The sequence below is a fragment of the Pipistrellus hanaki genome (assembly GCF_964339955.1).
Source record: "Pipistrellus hanaki genome assembly, chromosome: 12".
Lineage (NCBI taxonomy): Eukaryota > Metazoa > Chordata > Mammalia > Chiroptera > Vespertilionidae > Pipistrellus > Pipistrellus hanaki.
This window is the reverse complement of record NC_140514.1, coordinates 9,336,868-9,356,356: the sequence shown is the minus strand read 5'-3', so window position 1 is coordinate 9,356,356 and position 19,489 is coordinate 9,336,868. Positions and strand designations below refer to the sequence as shown.

Sequence of the window (19,489 nt, the reverse complement as noted above, 5' to 3'; positions counted from 1 at the left end):
TAATATCTGGAACGGGGAGGACATATGAATACGTCCTTGAAATATATGTTGCACCCTGAAATGGACAGTATATATATTTTTTGTAATCTTTATAATTGTTTGTAAAATTTATAATTTTTTAATTCGATGTTTCCATTTTTATTTGTTGGTATTCTTTTCTATTTGTTTGTAATTTTGTATTTTCCTTTGTGCTTTATATATAAATAAATGGAAAAAAAATATTTCATTTATTTTAATTAAGTATAAATAAATAAAATAATAATATGAAATTACGTCCACCGGGTCTGACGTACTGAAACGTCCTAGTGAAAGAGTATGCGCCCGTTATACGTTGCGTAATTAAAAAGGGAACTCCCCGGAAAACAGGTTAATTATTATGAAAGAGATGAGTGACTGTCATGTAAAGATGCAGACTGCAGATCAAAGGATGGGAAAGGTGGGGTGGCAGTTTTGTCCTGGTGGAACTGGTGTAGGATTCTCCAGGAGACCTGGCTTCTGGCCCTGCCCCCACACTCATTAGGCAAGTGACCCTTGGCCAAGACAATTGTCTTCTCTAGGCCACCGTTGGCTTCACTTACAGCTCAGAAATTCTGACAGAGAAACTGGTACTTTGACAAGTCAGTCCTGTAGATAGAACCGTTCCAACATTTATATGCAAGAACAAGCATATTAACTCCTCCAAGCCCCTGTAATTAAATCTCCAAATCTCTAATCCTTGTGTTCATACCTTAATTGTAAGAAGGATTAGTTTAATTTGTTGAAAACTTTCAATTATAGAACATTTCAAAAGAAGCCAAGACTTTTCTGCTTAAAGTTTGTAAGTGTGGAAAATCTAGCTCAATAGTGGCTAAGAGTTATATATATATTCTTGCTTTCATTAAGTGCCTCATACATGGTAGTTGATAATAAAATATCTGTGGAATTGTTAAATGATTCAGAATCTTCTTTCCGGTCCTTTTAACACATTGATGTAGGTATTCGGTAAGAAGCACATGTATTGCTGCTAATTTTAGTGTTTCTCAAGTGATTCTTCAGGATGCTTCTTTAACTTTCATTCTTCAAAGGGCGATGTGCTTGCCTTGTTTACACAAATTCTTTTCTTAGGAAACTGATTTGGAGATTTCTTGTTGTCCCCATGTCCATGTGTCTATCATCTCCTTGTCCCATAAGTAGAAGATTTTAATGTGAGATATGGCCACCCAGAATAAAAACTACATTTCCCAGACCCCCTTGCTGGAAAGTGTAGCCATGTGACGAAGCCCCGGCCATAGGAAGGGAGCAGACTCAATAGTGTAACTTTTCAGATGATGCCATTTAGAGTTGTGCCTTTCCCTTCTACTCTTCCCCCTTCCCACTGGTTGGAATACTATATGGACAAGGGCTACACAGTAGGTATCGAGGAGCAAAACGGTAAAAGGAACCTAAGTCTAGCAACCGTATGGAGCCCAGTGCCTGCAATACTTGCAGAATTGAGTTTCATGTCACTCTTAATTTCCAGATTCCCACAGATTCCTAATTCCTGGAGTAGGGATTTGTGAGAATTAGTTCATCACTGACTGTTCTGTCTCCTTTAATTCATTCTTGCCTCATTTATGGGATCATTGTGTCCTTTGTTGTATTCGAAAAGTTTTGGGAATAAGCTGTATCCCTGACATGTGGGAACAGCCCCAACCACGAAGCAAGTGTTCACTGTGCAGCAGCCCTCCCTTCTCTCTGCTGCCCAACCTGCGGGGCTGAGCGGCCTGCGTGCTCTCTGCACAGGCTCCTCTCTGAATCCCATCTCAGGCCTGCGGTGGCAGCTCCACGCACACCGACTGCTATTGTTCACCTCGGTCAGGTTCATCAAGCATGTCACTGCCCTCTTGTACCTGGAGTCAGCTCTAGTGCATGTGTCAAGACAGACAGGCAGCTCTGCCTACAGCGCTCAGGGGGTGGGGGTGGGGGTGGAGGTGAGATGATGGTAGAGCTTATAAGAGACTAAAATGTTCAAACAGCTCTGGTTGAAAGCAGCAGTTGTCAAAGCATGATACCTGGACTGCCACATCCGTAACCTGTGAAGTTGTTAGAAGTCCCCAAGGCGGACCCATTAAGCCAGCACCTCTGGTGTCAGGCTCAGCATTCCGTGCCTGACGAGTCCTCTAGTGTGCTCGGGCGAGAACCAGTGACCTACGGAGCGTTGGCAAGCGTGAGAGTGCAGTGGAGGTCCGGGATGCTGGACCCGGGAAGACGTGGGCTGGAGGAAAAGGGCCAGGGGGAGAAGGAGGGGAGGAAACGGGAGTGCAAATGAGCTGGGATTTAGGTGATGCCGAGAGGAGGCCTGCTTTTGGTTCAGGCGGGTCTTCAGCCAGAAGCGGCTTTGTATCACCCCACAGACACACGGCGGTCCTCCAGTCGCCGTGTTTTTGATGTGGAAAGGGGAGCTGAAACCCGTGCTGCCTGAGGGGCGGGCACGGCTCTTCATTTAGCCGTCCACCTCTCCGCTCCGCGGGCCGCATCCACCTCCCCCTGGACGAGGGTTCGGAGCCCGGAGCCAGGCCCTTTAATGGCGATGGAGGGGGGAAGGAAAGGTAGGATTTCCATGTAAGGGCTACCGAGACTATAAGTGCCCGTTTAATAAATTATTTTCTGAAATGCTTTTTCCATTTTGGTAGCTTGAAGCCTGAAAAATGTTTGGAGTACTATAATTATCGTTTCTGGGAAAAAATACAGCATTGCAGTGTTTTTGTTTTTGCTGCAGGTCAAGTTGTAGTTCAGGGTGGAAAGTAAATACATCCCTTTGCTCAGCTGCAGCGCGCATGTTTGCAGTCTCCAGGTGCCCTCTTGGCAGGGGCCGTGGCCCGGGGTTGACGCCGTGGGTACACAGAGGATACAAAGGAGGCATAGAAACCCGGGGCCCTTCCAGGGGCTCGGCCCCCAGCGAGGCTGATTAGGAAGCTGGTGCTGGAGTCCAGGACCCGCCAGGAGGGTGGGTCAGAGAGAGCCGTGGGAAGGGAACCGGGGTGCTCTGAGAGGTGGCTGGCCACGAAGGAAGTGCTTTCTCACCAGGCAGCACCTGGCCGCGGAGGTCTCCGTGTCCGTGTCCGGAGGCCTCTGCGCGGGGGTCGCTCGTTACCGTTACACGCCCCCTCGTCCACTCGATGACTTTGTGAGCCAGGCTCGTCAGCACATCCCGAATGCAGAAACGGCTGGGGAAGAATCTCCAGGGAGAGCGACCTGTATAAGGCACTTCCTTCTCTCTGGGCAGAGCAAAGGCTGCTTTCTCAAAGAGTAGCCCTTTTTATTTAAAAAAGAAAAAAAGAAAGGAATTAAGAAAGTACTGGAGGCTGGCAGAGAAACAGCCCTTGAAAACTTTCCGGCATCCTAACATGACTGTGTTTGTGTGGTGTGTGTGTGTTGTGTGTGTGTGTGTGTGTGGGGGGGGGGGGATATATAATTTCATATGTGTGAATTTCATAACTCAATTTCACTTTTATCAACAACAGCAAACATTGAATGATGTGAATCTGTGTATTATATTGGGGATGCTGTACATTATATTGGGGATTCTGTGTTTAAAATTAACTGAGAGGGAGAAGTGAGCTAACCTCAGGGTCTGAGAGTGCCGTGAGTGAGTGTGTGTGTGTGTGTGTGTGTGTGTCTACATATGCATAAATGCACACATACAGGGGTGGGCAGAAGTAGGTTTACAGTGGTTCATAAGGAAAAAAAATACAGTAATTAATAAATACTACAAGAATAAATTCTGTTTCTTATACTCACAACTGTAAATGTATTTTTGCCCACCCCGTATATGTGTATAAAATATATGAAATATTCTTTTATTTCTAAAATGTAATATTTTATTTTCTATAAATATAACATTGTTATGTCAAAGAATGTATATATTTTTTTAATTCCCCCACCAATCTTGTAGAATAAGTATTTATATGAGTATAGGAGTATTCTGAGATCTGACTCAAAGCCTGGACTTCTAATAATGGATGATGAATAATCTGTTGTACACTAAGATATGGCAGGCACACGGCTCCCTGCCATATATACTTTTTCACTTACCTCTTACAAGAACCTTGAGGAAACTGATGCAGAGAAGGTATGAGAGTTGCCTAAGATCACACGGCTAGCTGTAAAAAAGCCAAGATTTGAACATAGTTCTTTCTGGCTCCGAAACCTTTGTTGTCAACTAGTAACTACACTGACTCTCACATAAAAGATGAAAAATTAGCCTAAAGGAACCCTTTTTAAGTAGCAAATGAGTGGTGCAACATAGGGGTAACTTATGTTTAGTTAAAAACAAATTAAAAAGGAAGGAGGAAGGAAAAAAAGCAAAGCGGCCAAACTATTCTTTCAGAAGCCTACTTTCAGATTTCTTATCCGTAAGGATTTTTCTCAGGTGTGCAAACCCTCTTGAGGACTGCCGCGGAGCGGTGAGTAGCTGCTGCTGCTCAGTGTGACCGTGGTGGTCAGCACAGACAGAGCCTCGCCCCTCGGCCCTCTGTCCTTCCTCTGTGCTGTTCGGCACGCTTCTTATTCTTGGTGTCTCATTTTAATTGCGTCAGTATAGTCCCTTCCAGGAACCCCTGAAGACCTCAGACCAGTGCATGATATTCTTTGGAGGCCTTCTAAAGATGATGGAAATCCATACACCCTCAGAGACTCAGGAGTTTATTGACAATATTTACTGGTGTGACTGTTCCTGTTTTTTAGAATCACAGTAAGATCACATTTCTACTGGGCTACTAAAACTCCACAGCACTAACAAATACTGGAGTTCCAAGAAAAAAACAAAACAAAAAGCTGGCTTCTCCTTTAATTAAAAAAACCATCGGTTGGTAGAAATCCACACACCCCAGGTGAAGAGCACCGGGCCCTCCATCCTCACGTCTTGAAAACCTGGCGTTGGGCTCTATTTCCTCACTCCAGTTGCCATCATTACACAACGGGAGAAGCATCTCTTCCTCAGGGAGGAAACCTTGAAGCATTTGGAGGGATCCCACCCGGAGTCCCATAACCACTCGGCAAAACAGAGGCTCTGTTTGTGTCTGTAACGGGCGCTGCCTTCCGTTCGAACACCACCCCGCGAGCGCCTCACTCCCAGTGTTTATGCCTTTGTGACATTTTCAAGCTGTTGATGAAGATTCCTCTTCAGATGTCGCTGGGCTGACTGTACACATCTCGTTCATTGAAGTTTTTCCTCATTAGTCACTTGACCCATTCTCTCATACCTTTCATTCCTGTTTTTGTGTGTGTGTGTGTGTGTGTGTGTGTGTGTGTGTGGGCTTGTGTTTATGGCCCAAAAAAGGGGTGGGGAACCACAGAAAAGGGGACAGGTATTTAGAGAAGGCTATCGTGTTTTAGGTAAAAATACCATCTTTTTAAAGCCAACCTTGACTTCTTTGTACATTTATCCAAACCATCCTTTGGCCTGTTTTATTGCCAGGTTTTTAAACGCCTCTACGTTTTGAAAATGTGTTGCTGTGTCTGAGTATAGAAATGTAAATTATTTGAATGGCAAATCCCTTGAGGAGTAAATTGCATACGTGCTCCTTGGTGGAAATGAACAGATAATGAAATAAAATGTCTCTGGCTCAAACTTCTAGTACATTTTCATAAACCGTGATTTGAGATTCAGTAGGATACCTACGTGCACATTTGAGGCCCGACACTTTCTCAGAGTAAAAGAAAGTTCTGGGAAAGTTCCCCTGGCAGAGGTGGGGGTGCAGTTTGTATACTAGTATGCCGCCAGGTTTGAGAATCATTATTCTGGCTCTGTGGTTCTCCGACTGGAGGATGCATGAGCATCACGTGTGTGGGTTGGGGATGGGGGGGGGGGGAGCTTGGGTTGCTCAGATTGCCGGACACGGCTCTGGAGTTTCTAATTCTGAGGTCTGATGTGGGATCTTAAAACGTGCAATTCCAGTAAGTGCCCAGGAGATGCGCATGCTCTGGTCCATGGCCCTCTGTGTGAGGGCCACCCCGCTAGAGGCAGTCTGTCTCCATCTTGACGGCAGCTTTAGTACCTGGAACTCGTGCTAAAATGCAGGCCGTGATGCAGTAGGTCCTTGGGGAGGCTGATGCGGCTGGTCCAGAGGCCATTCTTTGGTAGCACAGCTCTAATTTAAAGCATCCTTTTCAGTGACATCCTGGCCATTCCTAGAGGGACAGCAGGGCTCATGGCAGCATGGAGCCCTCGGGGGGGTGGCAGCAGAGCTGGAGGGGTGCTTGGCGATTGGCCAGCTGCCGTTGGAACATGCCCCTGGCCAACCCCTGCTGTCAGTAGGGAACGTCACTGTACAGATTCCCAGGTTGCTCGCAGGACCGTCACAGTGATTCTCAGCCCCGGTCACAGGAGAATCTCCAGGGAGCGATGGAACCAGACATGAACGCCCAGGCTCCTCCCCCGGGTATCCTGGTTTGACTTAAGGTGGATCCAGAGAGGGGGGTTCTTCAGAGCCTTACAGGTGATTCTAATGCGCGGCCGGCATTGGGAGCCACTGGGGTGTCACACGTGGCAGTGTTACAGATAACATAATTTTCAAATTCCTATTTGGCTGATTTATGTTCTCTGAGGATGCAGACTGTAACTTTGTTAGGCCGTTGAAGACAATGGACTAGGGCATCTTGAGCAAAACCACGGAGAAAAGGCTCTGCGGGTTCCATCGCTGTCACATCCTCAGAGGCAGAGTGAGAGAAAAGGCTGGGAAAGTGCAGCTGGGGTTTCTGAGCGAGCTGAAATATGAAGTATTTCTGGGACTGTATCAACAAGCCTCATTCTTCCCCCTCGGGGTTATGATTGTGCGGAGCAAGTCTTCACCGCGCGGCTTGCCAAAAAAGGTTATGATAAAATCGTGGAATGTGAATGAAAAGAATTCCCAGCGTAACTTTAAAGGAGTCAGCCTCCAAACTTTAAAACGTAGGCCTCGCGTTTGTAACAGAAGCTCGGAGGACCACATAATCCTGGGTACCAGAAGGTCCCTCCTTTTACTGGGGGGTGGCTGTGAGGCCGATGAGGCTGGGAGGGCGGCCCCCCGGAGAGAAATGAGGACACACCAAAGACCCAGAACCGTGTGTGTGTGTGTGTGTGTGTGTGTGTGTGTGTGTGTGTGTGGTGTGTGTGTGTGTGTGTGTGTATAGTCACTTTTGTGTTCTGTATGTGAGGTGAGCAAAAATCCCACCACTGACAAAGCGCCCAGCTCCAGGAGAGCTGACCAGGGAAGTTGCAGTTCCTTCTGCTTCCAGCGAGGTGGGCTTCGTGGGGAGAGTGTGGTGGGCCTGGGAGCCCCCGTCCCCGGCTTTGTGACCCGGGCCAAGCTTCTCTGTGCCTGCCGCCGCCTCTGCCAGCTAGATGGCATCTCTCTCCCTGTCACATGGGAGTGCAGAGGGGTGTGACAGCAAGTAGAGGCATGACGCCTCACACCTAGAAGGTGCCCAGTTAGGAGAGATTGCTTTCATTTCTCCTAGCATGGTTATGAGAACTGAATTCTTAATCAGAAATGCCCTTCAGAATGTTTTTCTACTGGTATGTTTTTACTGGTGACTTATACTAGTTTAGATTTCTCCTTAATAGTCAGGAGGTATATCTTTGTACTTGGAGAGTAGGATCATTTTAAAAAATATACATTTTATTGATTTTTTTTTTTAAATAAAAATGTGTGTGTGGAGAGAGGGGGGGGGAGAAAGAAGGGGGGATTGGGAAACGAGAGGAATAGAGAGATAGAAACATAAATGAGAGAGAAACATCGACCAGCTACTCCCTGCACACCCCCCACTGGGGATGTGCCCGCAACCAAGGTGCATGCCCTTGGCCGGAATCGAACCCGGGACCCTTCAGTCTGCAGGCCGATGCTCTATCCACTGAGCCAAACTGGTTTTGGCTGCGCCTTCATTCTGGATGCTCCCCGCACCCGAACATGCCCACCCTGCCCTTGGGGTGCCTTCTCCTTTCGTTCAGGCCTCTGCTCAGGTGCCATGTCCTCAGACACCTGCCCCCTCCCTCGCCAGGCGAGCACAGTCCGCCCTCCTCACTGTTTCTGCTCCTGAGCGTGGATCACCACCTGGCGTCAGGCTGTGTGGCTCTTTGTTTATTGTCTGACTCCTCTGGAATCATGCATCCAGGAAGCGAGGCCTTGTTTCATTTCCTCTCTGCAGAGGCCATTCAGTAAGGACTTGGTGAATGAGTGAGTGACAGGCCTGGAGGGGACATCACTGATGGCACCTCAGCTCGTACCCTGAGCAGACTTCACTCCCAGGACCACCCAGCGGCCTCTGTGCTGCCCGGGCCTGATGCCCTGCTACTCGGGGACTCCAGCTTATGAAGGAGGGAGGTGACCAGAGTGAGGTGTGGGGAAAACGCATCGCAGGCTCCTTCCCTCCTTACTCTGGGTTCTGCCTTCCAAATTCTGGCATCATCGGGTCTAATCAAATTGGGGTCCTTTGAAATAGCTATCATCTCAGAATGATCCTGACTGCAAGCGTGTGTGTGTGTGTGTGTGTGTGTGTGTGTGTGAGAGAGAGAGAGAGAGAGAGAGAGAGAGAGAGAGAGAGAGAGAGAGAAAGGGGTGGGGGGGGAGAATATATATATTAGGATGGATTTCAGGAAAGGACCAAGTACCCAGCAGCATGGACTTTGTGGTTGCCTATCTGAATTTTACCAGCCCATTTTATGCTGCCTGTTTTCCATTAATAAGTGGTTAGCATATCTGCTGTTGTTTTTAGAGATTTTGAAAGAGGAGGAAGACTTGGTGGTAAATGTGTGGTATTCTATAAAAATGAAGTAGATATAATTAGCATCTGGCTGTATAATTTTTCTCTTCTCTCTTTTCACATCTAGTAGTATTTCATTTGACTTAGGTTTTACCTAAATCTGTGTTTAAACTGAATGCTCTTGGATGCATTTATTGCTTAGATCATGACTGCACTTTCCCTGGTGACATGTGGACGTGGAGGCCTGCAGTTGGCCAACCTGTAGTCACACCAGTTAAAATGACTGAGTGGTACGAGCTCTCTCGAATTATTGTAACTAGTAATAAAAGTGACCCTGTCGATATTTTAAGGGCTAACCTGTTATAGGAAGACTATTAAAATAATGAAACTAGCGGATGGTCCCTTAATTACCGCCATTGCAAGTGCTACTGTCACTTTAGTCTTGGTATATCTAGGGCAGTTGTTGTTGTTGTTGTTGTTGTTGTTTTTGGGGGAGAGGGGAGGTTATTATTAAAGATTCCAGTTTCAAAGTGTTGTTGGCAGGGCAACTAGACTGCAAAGCTTTTTAATTAACTTAAGTATTATAATAGACATCGTAGGGGAACTGTCAGGAGAGAAGAGGCTTCTCAAATGGATAAAATTAAAATTTCAGAGGTAACGTCAGAAAAGCCTTCTACATGATGGAAAATACATGGTGTGGCTGTAGTTTTTCTTCTCAGTTTCTCCATGGAAGACATGAAATGTACTGGAAGACTTCTTTAGAAACAGGCTGAGAAAAAGGGTATCCGAAGAGCAATCCCTGACGCTGTGGTGATTGCGGTTGGGTGTAGGTGACAGGCTGCTGGCCGGTCGGGGGAGGGGAGGTCACTGGGTGAGCAAGGCTTCTGGATACTCTGTTGAAAGGTGACCAGAGGGTTGAAGGACGAGAAGAATAAAGCGATGAAGGTTAACAATTACAAAATAAAAAGAAAGATAGAGATCTTAGAAATCGAAATGATTTGAAAACGTTATCTTACAATTTGCCACGTCACTATATAACTTGAATCTTACGCCTGGTAGTTATAAAGTAAACAACCCAGTCTTGAAAATTTAAAGTAAAAACCTAATGTTAGAAACACAAAGAGAAGATACGGGTTCATAGTGGGAGATTTTTATAGATCCTTCCTGGAAATTAGGTTAAAAATGTAAGATACAGCGAATCTGAAAGTCAGAAAAGCTTGATTTGATAGATTTGGAAGTTTGTATCCAAACTTTATAAATATCTAAGTTTTATAAATACCTGTGTATTTTAAAGTTGGCAATAGGCCACACATACCAAAAAAGAAAACAAAACATAAAAAAATATCACAGAAGTAGAACATTGTATAGACTACATTCTCAGGCAATAAGACAATATAACTATAAATTAAAAATCGAAAGGAAAGCCACCACCCCCAAGAAAAATTCATTGACATAGAAATTCAACAGCATTTATTTCAGAAGAAAGTCTATTTCAGAAGAAACCAAAGTTGAATTATAGATTATTTAGAAATGAGTTACATTGAGAGTAATGCATATAAAAGATTAGAATGTAACCAAAGCAGCATTTGAATAAAGTATTAAAATTATTAACATTTCTAGTGAAATAAAATAAAAGCAAACTAAGCATTGATCTTAAAATACTACAGAAGAAAAATCAATGAAACAGTTAGAAAGGCAAAGAAGGAAGAAACTAAAACATTTAAAAGAATTGAACATATAAACTACAAGTAAGAAAGTTTGATCAATAAAGCCTTAAATGAATTTGAAAATCTAGATGAATCAGATAACATTTCTGACTAAAGTACGTTAGTAAGAAAAGATTATTCTAAAAGAGGTAGAACACCTTAATAATCGACAAAGAAGAAATCTGTTGCTCCCTGCCTTAAAATAAAAATACCGAGTAGAGACAGTTTCACAGGTGGGTTTTATGAAAACATCATAGAACAGATAATTCCTATATGAGAAAGAGGTAGAATGTGAAGCAGCTCATTGAGAAAGTGTGACTCTGAAGATAAGACCAAATGACGCTCACACACACACAAAGGAGAGAGCTACAGGTTAATAGTAAGCAAGCTTACACATTTTTAAAAATTTAATTTTAGGAGTTAAGTCCAGCTGGATCTTTTGCAACAGGTTTTTTCTAAGACAAGGATGATTTAAAATCTAACTGAGTGTATGAGTGTGTTAAAGGGAAAGGCAGTATGATCATCTTGAGAAAAGTTGAAAATAGCACTTAATCAGATTTATCTCTCTCTCTCTCTCTCTCTCTCTCTCTCTCTTTTTTTTTTTTTTTTTTTTTTTTTTAACATTCTTAAGTCTTTTCCAAGGGGTGTTTTTTGCAACAGTGTATTACAAAGGCAGTTCTTAAGAAGTAAACAAATTTCTTAAGGCCCTAACTGCAGAACACACATCAACAGATGACAATGTTGGGACTGTTTAACGAAACATAAAGAGCCAAAGAGGAAGATCTAATGTGTTGGGTTTTAATGAAAACAAGTTTTATTGATGCATATGTTTGAAAAGTGATTATAGATACCAACTACTTCACACAATTAGAATGTAATAAAATGTGATGGAGAAAAAAACTAATTTTGGCCCATTAACAAGAGTAGGAATGAAGAGCTGTTTGCAGTTGAAGTCACAGAACTCTTATTAATTAGGAGATCATGTGTTTGTGTCAACCAGATACGCCGTCTCCTAGGTGCAGCTTACAAACTCCATCTCCGACAGTCCCCGTGCAGTCGAGATTCACTGTCTCCTCCTCAGCCTTTTGCTCTGTTCTGCCCATTCTGACAGGGATCCAAGAGTGGAATTCCCCTTTACAACTCCAAGCAGTTGCCTGTAGTTTTATTGGATGAAAAGAAGATACTTGAGCGGAAACCAGTTTGGCTCAGTGGATAGAGTGTCGGCCTGCGTGCTGAAAGGTCCCAGGTTCGATTCCGGTCAAGGGCATGTACCTTGGTTGCGGGCACATCCCCAGTAGGGGGTGTGCAAGAGGCAGCTGATCGATGATTCTCTCTCATTAATGTTTCTAACTCTCTATCCCTCTCTCTTTCTTTCTGTAAAAAACAAACAATAAAATATATTTTTTTAAAAAAGAAGAAGAAGATACTTGCAATCCTCCATCTATCCTGCTGCTCCCTCCTCTGCCCCCCGTGCCAGTCCTGGGGCACACGAATGTGCCTACCTCTGTGGGGATGCTCTTTCCCAGCCCTCTCCACGGCCCAGCCCTCATTCCTTCAGGTCTTTGTTCAAATATCAGCTTCTCCCCAGGTTTTCACTGCTCCCTCTTCTCCTATGCATCCTCATTCCCCTTCGCTCTGTTCTTTTCTTTCCACTTACCACTCTCTCTTATCTCCCTAGTTTGCTTATGCATATTGTTTGTTGTTTATTTTCCGTCACCCTCCACTGCATTGTAAGTTTGTTGTTTTTTTTAGGTCAGGGGTCTATGCTTCTCTGTATGGAGTACCCCAGGCTGCTGGAACAGCGGGAACTCAGTACGGATTTTTGAATGAATGGACTAGAGCTCTGAGGAGGAAGACTTTTCTGTACTGTGTTTTGATTGGATATGAAGGAGTTAGATAAGGAAGATGGACGGTTAAGTTAGAGATACAGCAGTTGAGGTAGAAAATGGCCCGAGGAACACGTGGCTTGGGAAATAGATCTGCTTCCGTGCGATGAAGACCAGGAGAGCTGAAAGTGAGGAGACCGGGATTCTCGCCTTAGGTTTACCACTGACCTTGGGCGGATCTCTTCTCCTCGCGGCTACAGCCTCTTTATCTACAAAGAGGTGAACATTTTCAAAGGAGAAGACTGTGAACTAGGTCCAACCCTGCTTTTTGATCCTATGTGGGTTTTGCATGAGGAAAGACAGAGCTTATGGTAGCGTACCCTGATACTGCGTGGTACCATCTCCCCAGCCTCCCACCTCCCCACCCCCACCCCCAAGGTCCTGAGGCTACCATGACGTGCTTTTGGTTTATTTCAGTCTTTCCTCAACATGACCTCATTCATGTTGGTGTACGTTTTTTAAGAAGGTGAACGAGTGAGCTGAGGTATGTACCGATGGCTCCGGAAGCTAGAGCTTTGCTTGGTCGGTTTTTAAGATTGAGGTGCAGCGGCAGATCAGTGCATCCTGCTAGACTAGAGAAAAGAGAACGCGGGACATTTGCTGGATCTCTGCTGGAGACAGAGACACACCAGATGCCATTTAGGGGAAATTACATGGGAATTTGGCCCGCCGTCTTCCTTGCTGGGATTCCACATCACAGAGTCATAGAATCTTAACGAGCTCCTCTCCTCCGCCACCAGAGCACGAAGGCTGAGTGCTTCACTGCTGACTGTTGTGGGCCTTGTCTCGCCCCTGGAGCAGCCATGATTTATGTGCGGGTCTGTTTTGTTACTTAAGCGTGCACTCTTTTCAGAGAACAGCCCTCAAGACTGCCTCTGAGTGCAAGGATCTCTCAGTCAGTCAGTGACTGCGTTCAGTGTTCCGATTCTCCAGACCAGGGGTCTTCAAACTACGGCCCGCGGGCCACATGCGGCCCGCAGAGGAGTCTGATCCGGCCCGCCAGGTTTTTTGGGCAGTGAGCGCAGCCGAGGTGTTACAGTAGGAATTAGTAGTTCATATAGTCTGGCCCTCCAGCTCTCTGAGGGACCGTGATCTGGCCCCCACTTTAAAAAGTTTGAGGACCCCTGCTCCAGACCCTGTAGGCGCCTTCCCTTTGCCTGTCTTCGTCTTGGCCAATGCGTTGGACGTCGATCGTTTAACACAAGTGAGAGGGAAGGTGGAGACGGAGGCAGCGTCAGCCTCCCAGCCTGGTGTCGGGAGCAGACCTCGGGGAGATGTCATGGTGGTGAGGGTTTTCACCAGGCTTCTCCCCTCCCGTCCTCTCTGGCTCCTCAGGACGGCCTGTGCTACTGCAGACAGCACCTGCCCCCCCCCCCCCCCCCCCCGCGCCCCCGGCCCATGCTAACCTCTGTGTCTCCCCGCAGCGCCCCGGCCCGCGCTAACCTCTGTGTCTCCCGTCCAGAAGAGAAGCCGGACTGCTCCAAGGCCCGCTGCGAAGTGCAGTTCTCCCCACGCTGCCCGGAGGACTCCGTCCTGATCGAGGGCTACGCTCCGCCCGGGAAGTGCTGCCCCTTGCCCAGCCGCTGCGTGTGCGACCCCGCGGGCTGCCTGCGCAAAGTGTGCCAGCCGGGCTACCTGAACATCCTGGTGTCCAAGGCCTCGGGCAAGCCGGGCGAGTGCTGCGACCTCTACGAGTGCAAGCCAGGTACGCCCGTCCCTCCTCCCGCGCCGAGATGGCGCCTCGTCCGCGCACCGCGTGTCTGCGCTCTGGGCTCACGGAGCCAGACCTCCCGCCTCCTCTCCAGAGAAGCAGAGAAATGACCCCCTGGTGCCCCATTCCTCCAGGGAGGGACCGTGTCTGTTTCTCTCTTCTTCTTCTTTTCCCCCCTCAATGTGTGCTTGGTGGGATTAAAACGTATGGTACCTGCTGCTTCATTCCCCCCCCCCCCCCAAAAAAAAGGTCCAAGCCTTCCTCTGCAGATTTGTCTGTTACTTTTAATGACCACATTTAAGATAACCACCATCCATAAAACAGGAAGCTATGGTTAGGGACATACATGCATCAGAATGCCAGGCGTTCCGTAACCAGGCGCTCAGCCCCGATCTCTCTTGCCCGCTGCCTGCCCGCCTGCCTCCCTCCGTCGGCTCCAGTGGCATGTGCTAAGTCATCCTCGGCTGTTCACTCCCCTTCTTGGCCACGTGCGATCCGCCGTGGTGTGCCCCGGCTGTTCCTTGCTTTGGGTCATTTCTAACTCCCTTGGTCCCCCGGCAGTGTGTCCGGCCTGGCCTGTGAACAGGTCCAGGCTACAGTGATTTCCTCTTTACAAGTCTCTCTAACCGTTCGTCAGACTTCTTTCACCTGCTGGGTAAACGCTTTGGGCGAAACCGTCCCCTGTGCATCTCTTGAACTGTTTTATTGGAAGTGCATCCACCCTCGTAACCACCATTGGCTTACCGCCCTCTCTCTGTGTCTTCGTCCGGACTCTGACGTGTCCTGTCCCCCGCTCCCCACGGACGAAGACCCGGGCCGCGTTGCCGTTCTCGGACGTTGAGTGGAACGAACAAGCCTGTGTCCGGACAGGCTTCTGGGAAGCGAGGCCGCTGCAGAGACGTGTCCCGAGCCAGGGTTTCATGCGGGGACTCGGTCAAAATGCCAGTACATGTCTCAGTAAACGGTGCCTCTGTCTGCCCCTTCCAGTGTTCAGCGTGGACTGCAGCACTGTGGAGTGCCCCTCCGTTCAGCAGGCCGTGTGCCCCCTGGATAGCTACGAAACTCAAGTCAGACTCACGGCGGACGGTTGCTGCACGCTGCCAACAAGGTCGGTCTGTCCTCGGTTTACGAGCCTCCTCCTGTCTTGTGTGTGAGCATCCTGGGAGGCTCAGTTCCCAGCATGCAGTGTGTTCTCCCCAGCCAGGAGGGACACCCGGTCTTCTCCCGCCTCTGTGGAGAAATCGCTGAGCCGTTACAGCAGCTTGGCGTTGACCGGTGTGGTTCCTCCGATCCAAGTCAGGAGTTAGCCAGGGGCAGTCACGAGTCCTCACAGATCCTTCACGCGGGGGTGCCGGGCACTTCTGCAGGCCGGGAGCTGTCCAGGCAGACATGCCCTCGGGAGGTAGCTGGGGAGGCAGTGAGGAGGCCACCCACAGCTGGCATGTCATTCCATCCTCTGCAGCGACTCTTACAGGAGCTTGGCCATGGTGACCAATAGGATGAAACCTTACATCTTGGAGTCCCTCCCCCTCTCCCCCCCCCCAAAGATTCTTCACATTTGTCATCACATCTACCAGACCCAGTGCTTGGAGAGGCAGAGAGGAGGCTACGTTTTGCAGTGTTTTGTGGAGTAACAGACACATCTCTCTCTGGCTTGATGGGGAGGGAGAGGGGCGGGCCTTCTGGTCGTAGCAGCAGGACATCCAGTTAGCCTGTAGGATCGGCTCCTCCCCCCGAGCATGAAGGGCCGCAGGTCTGTTCTGAAGGGCTTCCTGGCACCACCGTAGCGCTGGCCCTTGGGCTGGGCTTTTGGGAAGACCCTGCTTGGAAACAGAGGCCTCACATCCCGCTTCTCCTTCTAAGAGGCTCCCTCTTCCTCTGCCATGACCTTCCCCAGGCCACTGCGGCGTCATTCAGACCAAGTCAGCTCATTCCTTTCCACTTCTGCTCTGCATTTACTCTCCAGACTCTGCCTCCTCTCCCTGTCTCCCTCAGTCCCAGGCCAGGCACTCAGCACCTGTGCTTGTTGTGTGAATAGTTGTGCTTATGCCTCTGGGAACACCTCTGGTCCTTAGTGAAGGTGAGTACCTGTTACTTGTCCGTAACTGGAGTAGACGTTTCAGACTGTTCTGGCAATGACTTCTTCCTTCTTTCTTGTCTCAAAATACATGACACCGCCTCACCTTCGTCCTGTCCGAGACCCTGAGATTCTCTCCCACATATTTGACATGACTTCCCTGTTGTTGTTGTTTTTTACACTACATCATAAAACAAGACACAAAGGCTCCTATGAAGATGACATACTAGTGCCACAGCCCCTTCTTACGCCACCGTGGCAGGAGAATCCGCGTGCAGGTGCTCGGAAAGGGGTGGAGTATTGTGCAAACATAGGGCATCACTAATCCATAAAGGAAGAGAGTGGAGCATCGCTGAAAGCAGCAGACGTCCCTCCAAGGTCTTTATGAACAGGAAAGGGGCAGGGAGAGTTAGAGAACCCAGTTAATCGGAGCAGAGCCGGTCGTTAGCGAACAAGCCCCTCGGGGAGGAGAAGGGACGGGCTCGCTCACTGTGATCAGGGTGAGTGAGGCAGGACCATCTGCGCGGAGGAGGCACAGCAGGGGCTCGGCGTGGGTAGACGCTAGGAAGACCTCTGTGATCTCACTGAAGAAGAGACGTTTGCTCACAGCAACGAACTGGGCTAGACGGAGCTCCCCGGAGCTGGAGACGTTTCTCTCTGTCTGCATGGCCACGGGCCAGGAACGCTTAGGAATGCGGTGTCGGAAAGGAGGTTCAGCTAGATGCCATCCGTCTTTCTCCCCAAGCATCCGTGGGCCCGGTAAACATAAGCCTCAGGATGGTTACTGCCGTAGGGATGTGGTTTGTGACTCTGCTTTCGGAGCTGAGGCGTGCTCAGGGGAAGGTGCCGCTGATGCAGGAACGGGGACATGGACAAGGAAGTCACTCGGGGCCCCGCTGTAAATGATTTGCAGGGAAGGGGTGCGTCCTCACAGCTCTTCAGTTTCCTGTGCTTTAGGTAGTCGGTGACCCCTGCTCACCTCCCCACCACCCCCTTCTCCACACGCATCCTGTGTTCCCCTCTGACACAGCCCCTCCCCGAGGGCTCTCACGCTCCCTGCCTTCGGCATTTGCACCTGACTCCTCTCCCCCTTCGACAGCTTTCGCCCCTCCTTCGGATGGCAGTTCCCTCTCTTCCAAGAGTTTTCAGTCTTCAGTAGGTGTGCCTCCTCTGCTCCCTTTTAACTTAATTCCAGTGCATCTCTTTGTCATAGCACTTTAATAATACATAACATGGTTGAATCTTTTTGTCAGCTTTTTTTCCTACTCTGTGTGATTCTCAAGGGAAGAGACTATTTTAGAGCCTCTAGTACCTGGAATAGGATTTGATGAATACCAACCTACATTTATTGATGAATGAATGAATGAACGAACGAATGAACGAACAAATGCCCCCACTCTTAGGCATAATGACTTACATGTTGAAGAGGATAAAAAGTATCTTCCTGCCTTGGCTCACATTAAAACCCTTGCAGTTTTTCCCCAACCCCCTTCTTAACGGCCCAGTTCTCAGTACTTTATAAATCGTCCATTGCAAACACCACGCTCGCCTTTCAAAGCACAGAGTTCCTTTATCTCTCCCTTCCACCTTTCCTGATGTTGTTCATCCTGTAGGACTCCAATTAAGTCCCTCTTTGCCCACAAAGGTCTTCATGCTTCAGCCAACCCCCACCCCGCCCCGTAGGAACTCCCAAAATACACCCGCCCGTCCTTGCATTGTTCTGGGTGTTACATGCACTCAGTCTTGTCTCACCAACAGAAGGACTTTTCTAAGGTCAGAAATTGTGTCTTTCTTTTCCTCTGTGCATGCAATAAACACTGAATAATTGCTAAGCACAGAATATGTTCAGACTGCGGCTTAACCTAGTTCAGCATATTACGTAGGTTCACTCCTTACCAGGGAGGACAGTAGACAAGCCATACCTTGACAGGAGAATGAAAACCAAACAATCATGTGGCGATGGAAACAGAAAGAAGAGAGCCTAGTAGGTAGTAATAGTGGTAGTATTTTAAGAGAAAAACCAACCAACAAACAAAAAAACAACATCTAACTTTGTTCCCATGTATGAACCATGTTCAAAATTTGCTCTCATAAGCATGTAAAATCCTATTATGATTGTTTGACCTTCACCGGCATAATTGGAAAGAGCATTGTTAAGAACTTAGAGGCATTCTAGATAAAACTGTGTGGAGAATTCAGAGGAGCAAAAGAAGAATTTAGGACAAAGTAGAGACTCATCTTAGGTGAAAGTAAGCACCCTCTTATAAGGATTTATTATGCCTTCCATAGACTACAAAGGGAATCTGTACCTTTCTCCCACCTGATCTTAAAAAATAATCCCCTCCCTCCTTCATTTCCATCTGAATGGAATTGCCATTCCTAGGGAGACTATATCACCTGCTGTTTAAGGATGAGTGCTCGCTCAGTTTGTTAATGCTGTTAGAGTTGTCTGTTTTCAGTTCAGTCAGTCACTCAGTTATTCATTCATGAGTTGAGCCCTCACACGTGACAGACACTGATGTGCTTTTCACACATGCGTATCCCCTTCCGAATCTATCCCTGACCACTCTGCCCACCCCCACCACCCCCACCACCCCGCCCGCCCGCCCTTTCTAAGCACAGGTTATGCCTTCATTCCTTGCTGCATCTCTTCTTTTCCTTAATGGCCCATCATCCTGTGTTTCATCCTGTTTAGACATCATTCCTAAGTGATATAATTAGCTTTTAACCATTTTTAGTCCTTCCCTCCCTCGGCTTGGGTTAGGTTTCCAGGCCGCCTGCCAATTCTTTTCATTCTTTTCTCTTCTCTTGGCACTGGACCGTGATGGGAGCTCTGTGGCCGAGGGAAGGAGTGCGCTGGGCCTTCCATTGGGCCTAAGCACTGCATGATGACAAGGAGAAATGGGACGGTCCATGGGGCTCATGGCACTGTATAGTCTTTGGAAGGCCTTTTGTCCGTGTGCGGCAGGGTAGTCACTCTGATCCCAGTGGTGTCTTTGCAGGGAAGGAAAAGCAAAACATTCTAGCACGTAGGTAGCAATACCAAAGACAGCTTAACTGTGCACTGTGCCCTGCTGTTTACAGGGCACTCACTTTGGTTATTCTCATTTTATTGCCATCTGGCTCCGTGAGGAACTTACGGACATGAAAGCGGGTTGAGAAGTACGTGACCTGTGCAGAATCACAAATGTTCTCTGGCGCAAGGGCAGAGCAGGCCCAAGTCTTGAGCCCAGGTTCTTTGATTCAAAGGCCTGTGCTCTATCTGCAGCTTTTTTGATAAGTGTGTATGAGTGTGTGTGTGAGAGAGAGAGAGAGAGAGAAAGAGAGAGAGAGAGAGAGAGAGAGAGAGAGAGAGAGAGAGAATGTGTGTGTTTGTGTGTGTTAAGTCAAGGAACTATATCAATGAATA

General features: G+C 47.7%; 1 protein-coding gene across 2 annotated transcripts in view; it reads left to right on the top strand.

The window, feature by feature from the left end:
- Nucleotides 1-19,489, top strand: part of CRIM1 (cysteine rich transmembrane BMP regulator 1) — a 159,607-nt gene that overhangs the window by 63,910 nt on the left and 76,208 nt on the right. The window contains exons 3-4 of one of the 2 annotated variants that reach the window (XM_084900594.1): nt 13,755-13,997; nt 14,991-15,111. The exons of the other annotated variant lie outside the window; for it this stretch is intronic. Coding sequence (XP_084756720.1) covers nt 13,755-13,997; nt 14,991-15,111 — 364 coding nt within the window. The remainder of the gene's footprint in view (nt 1-13,754; nt 13,998-14,990; nt 15,112-19,489) is intronic. 2 annotated transcript variants of the gene reach the window in all.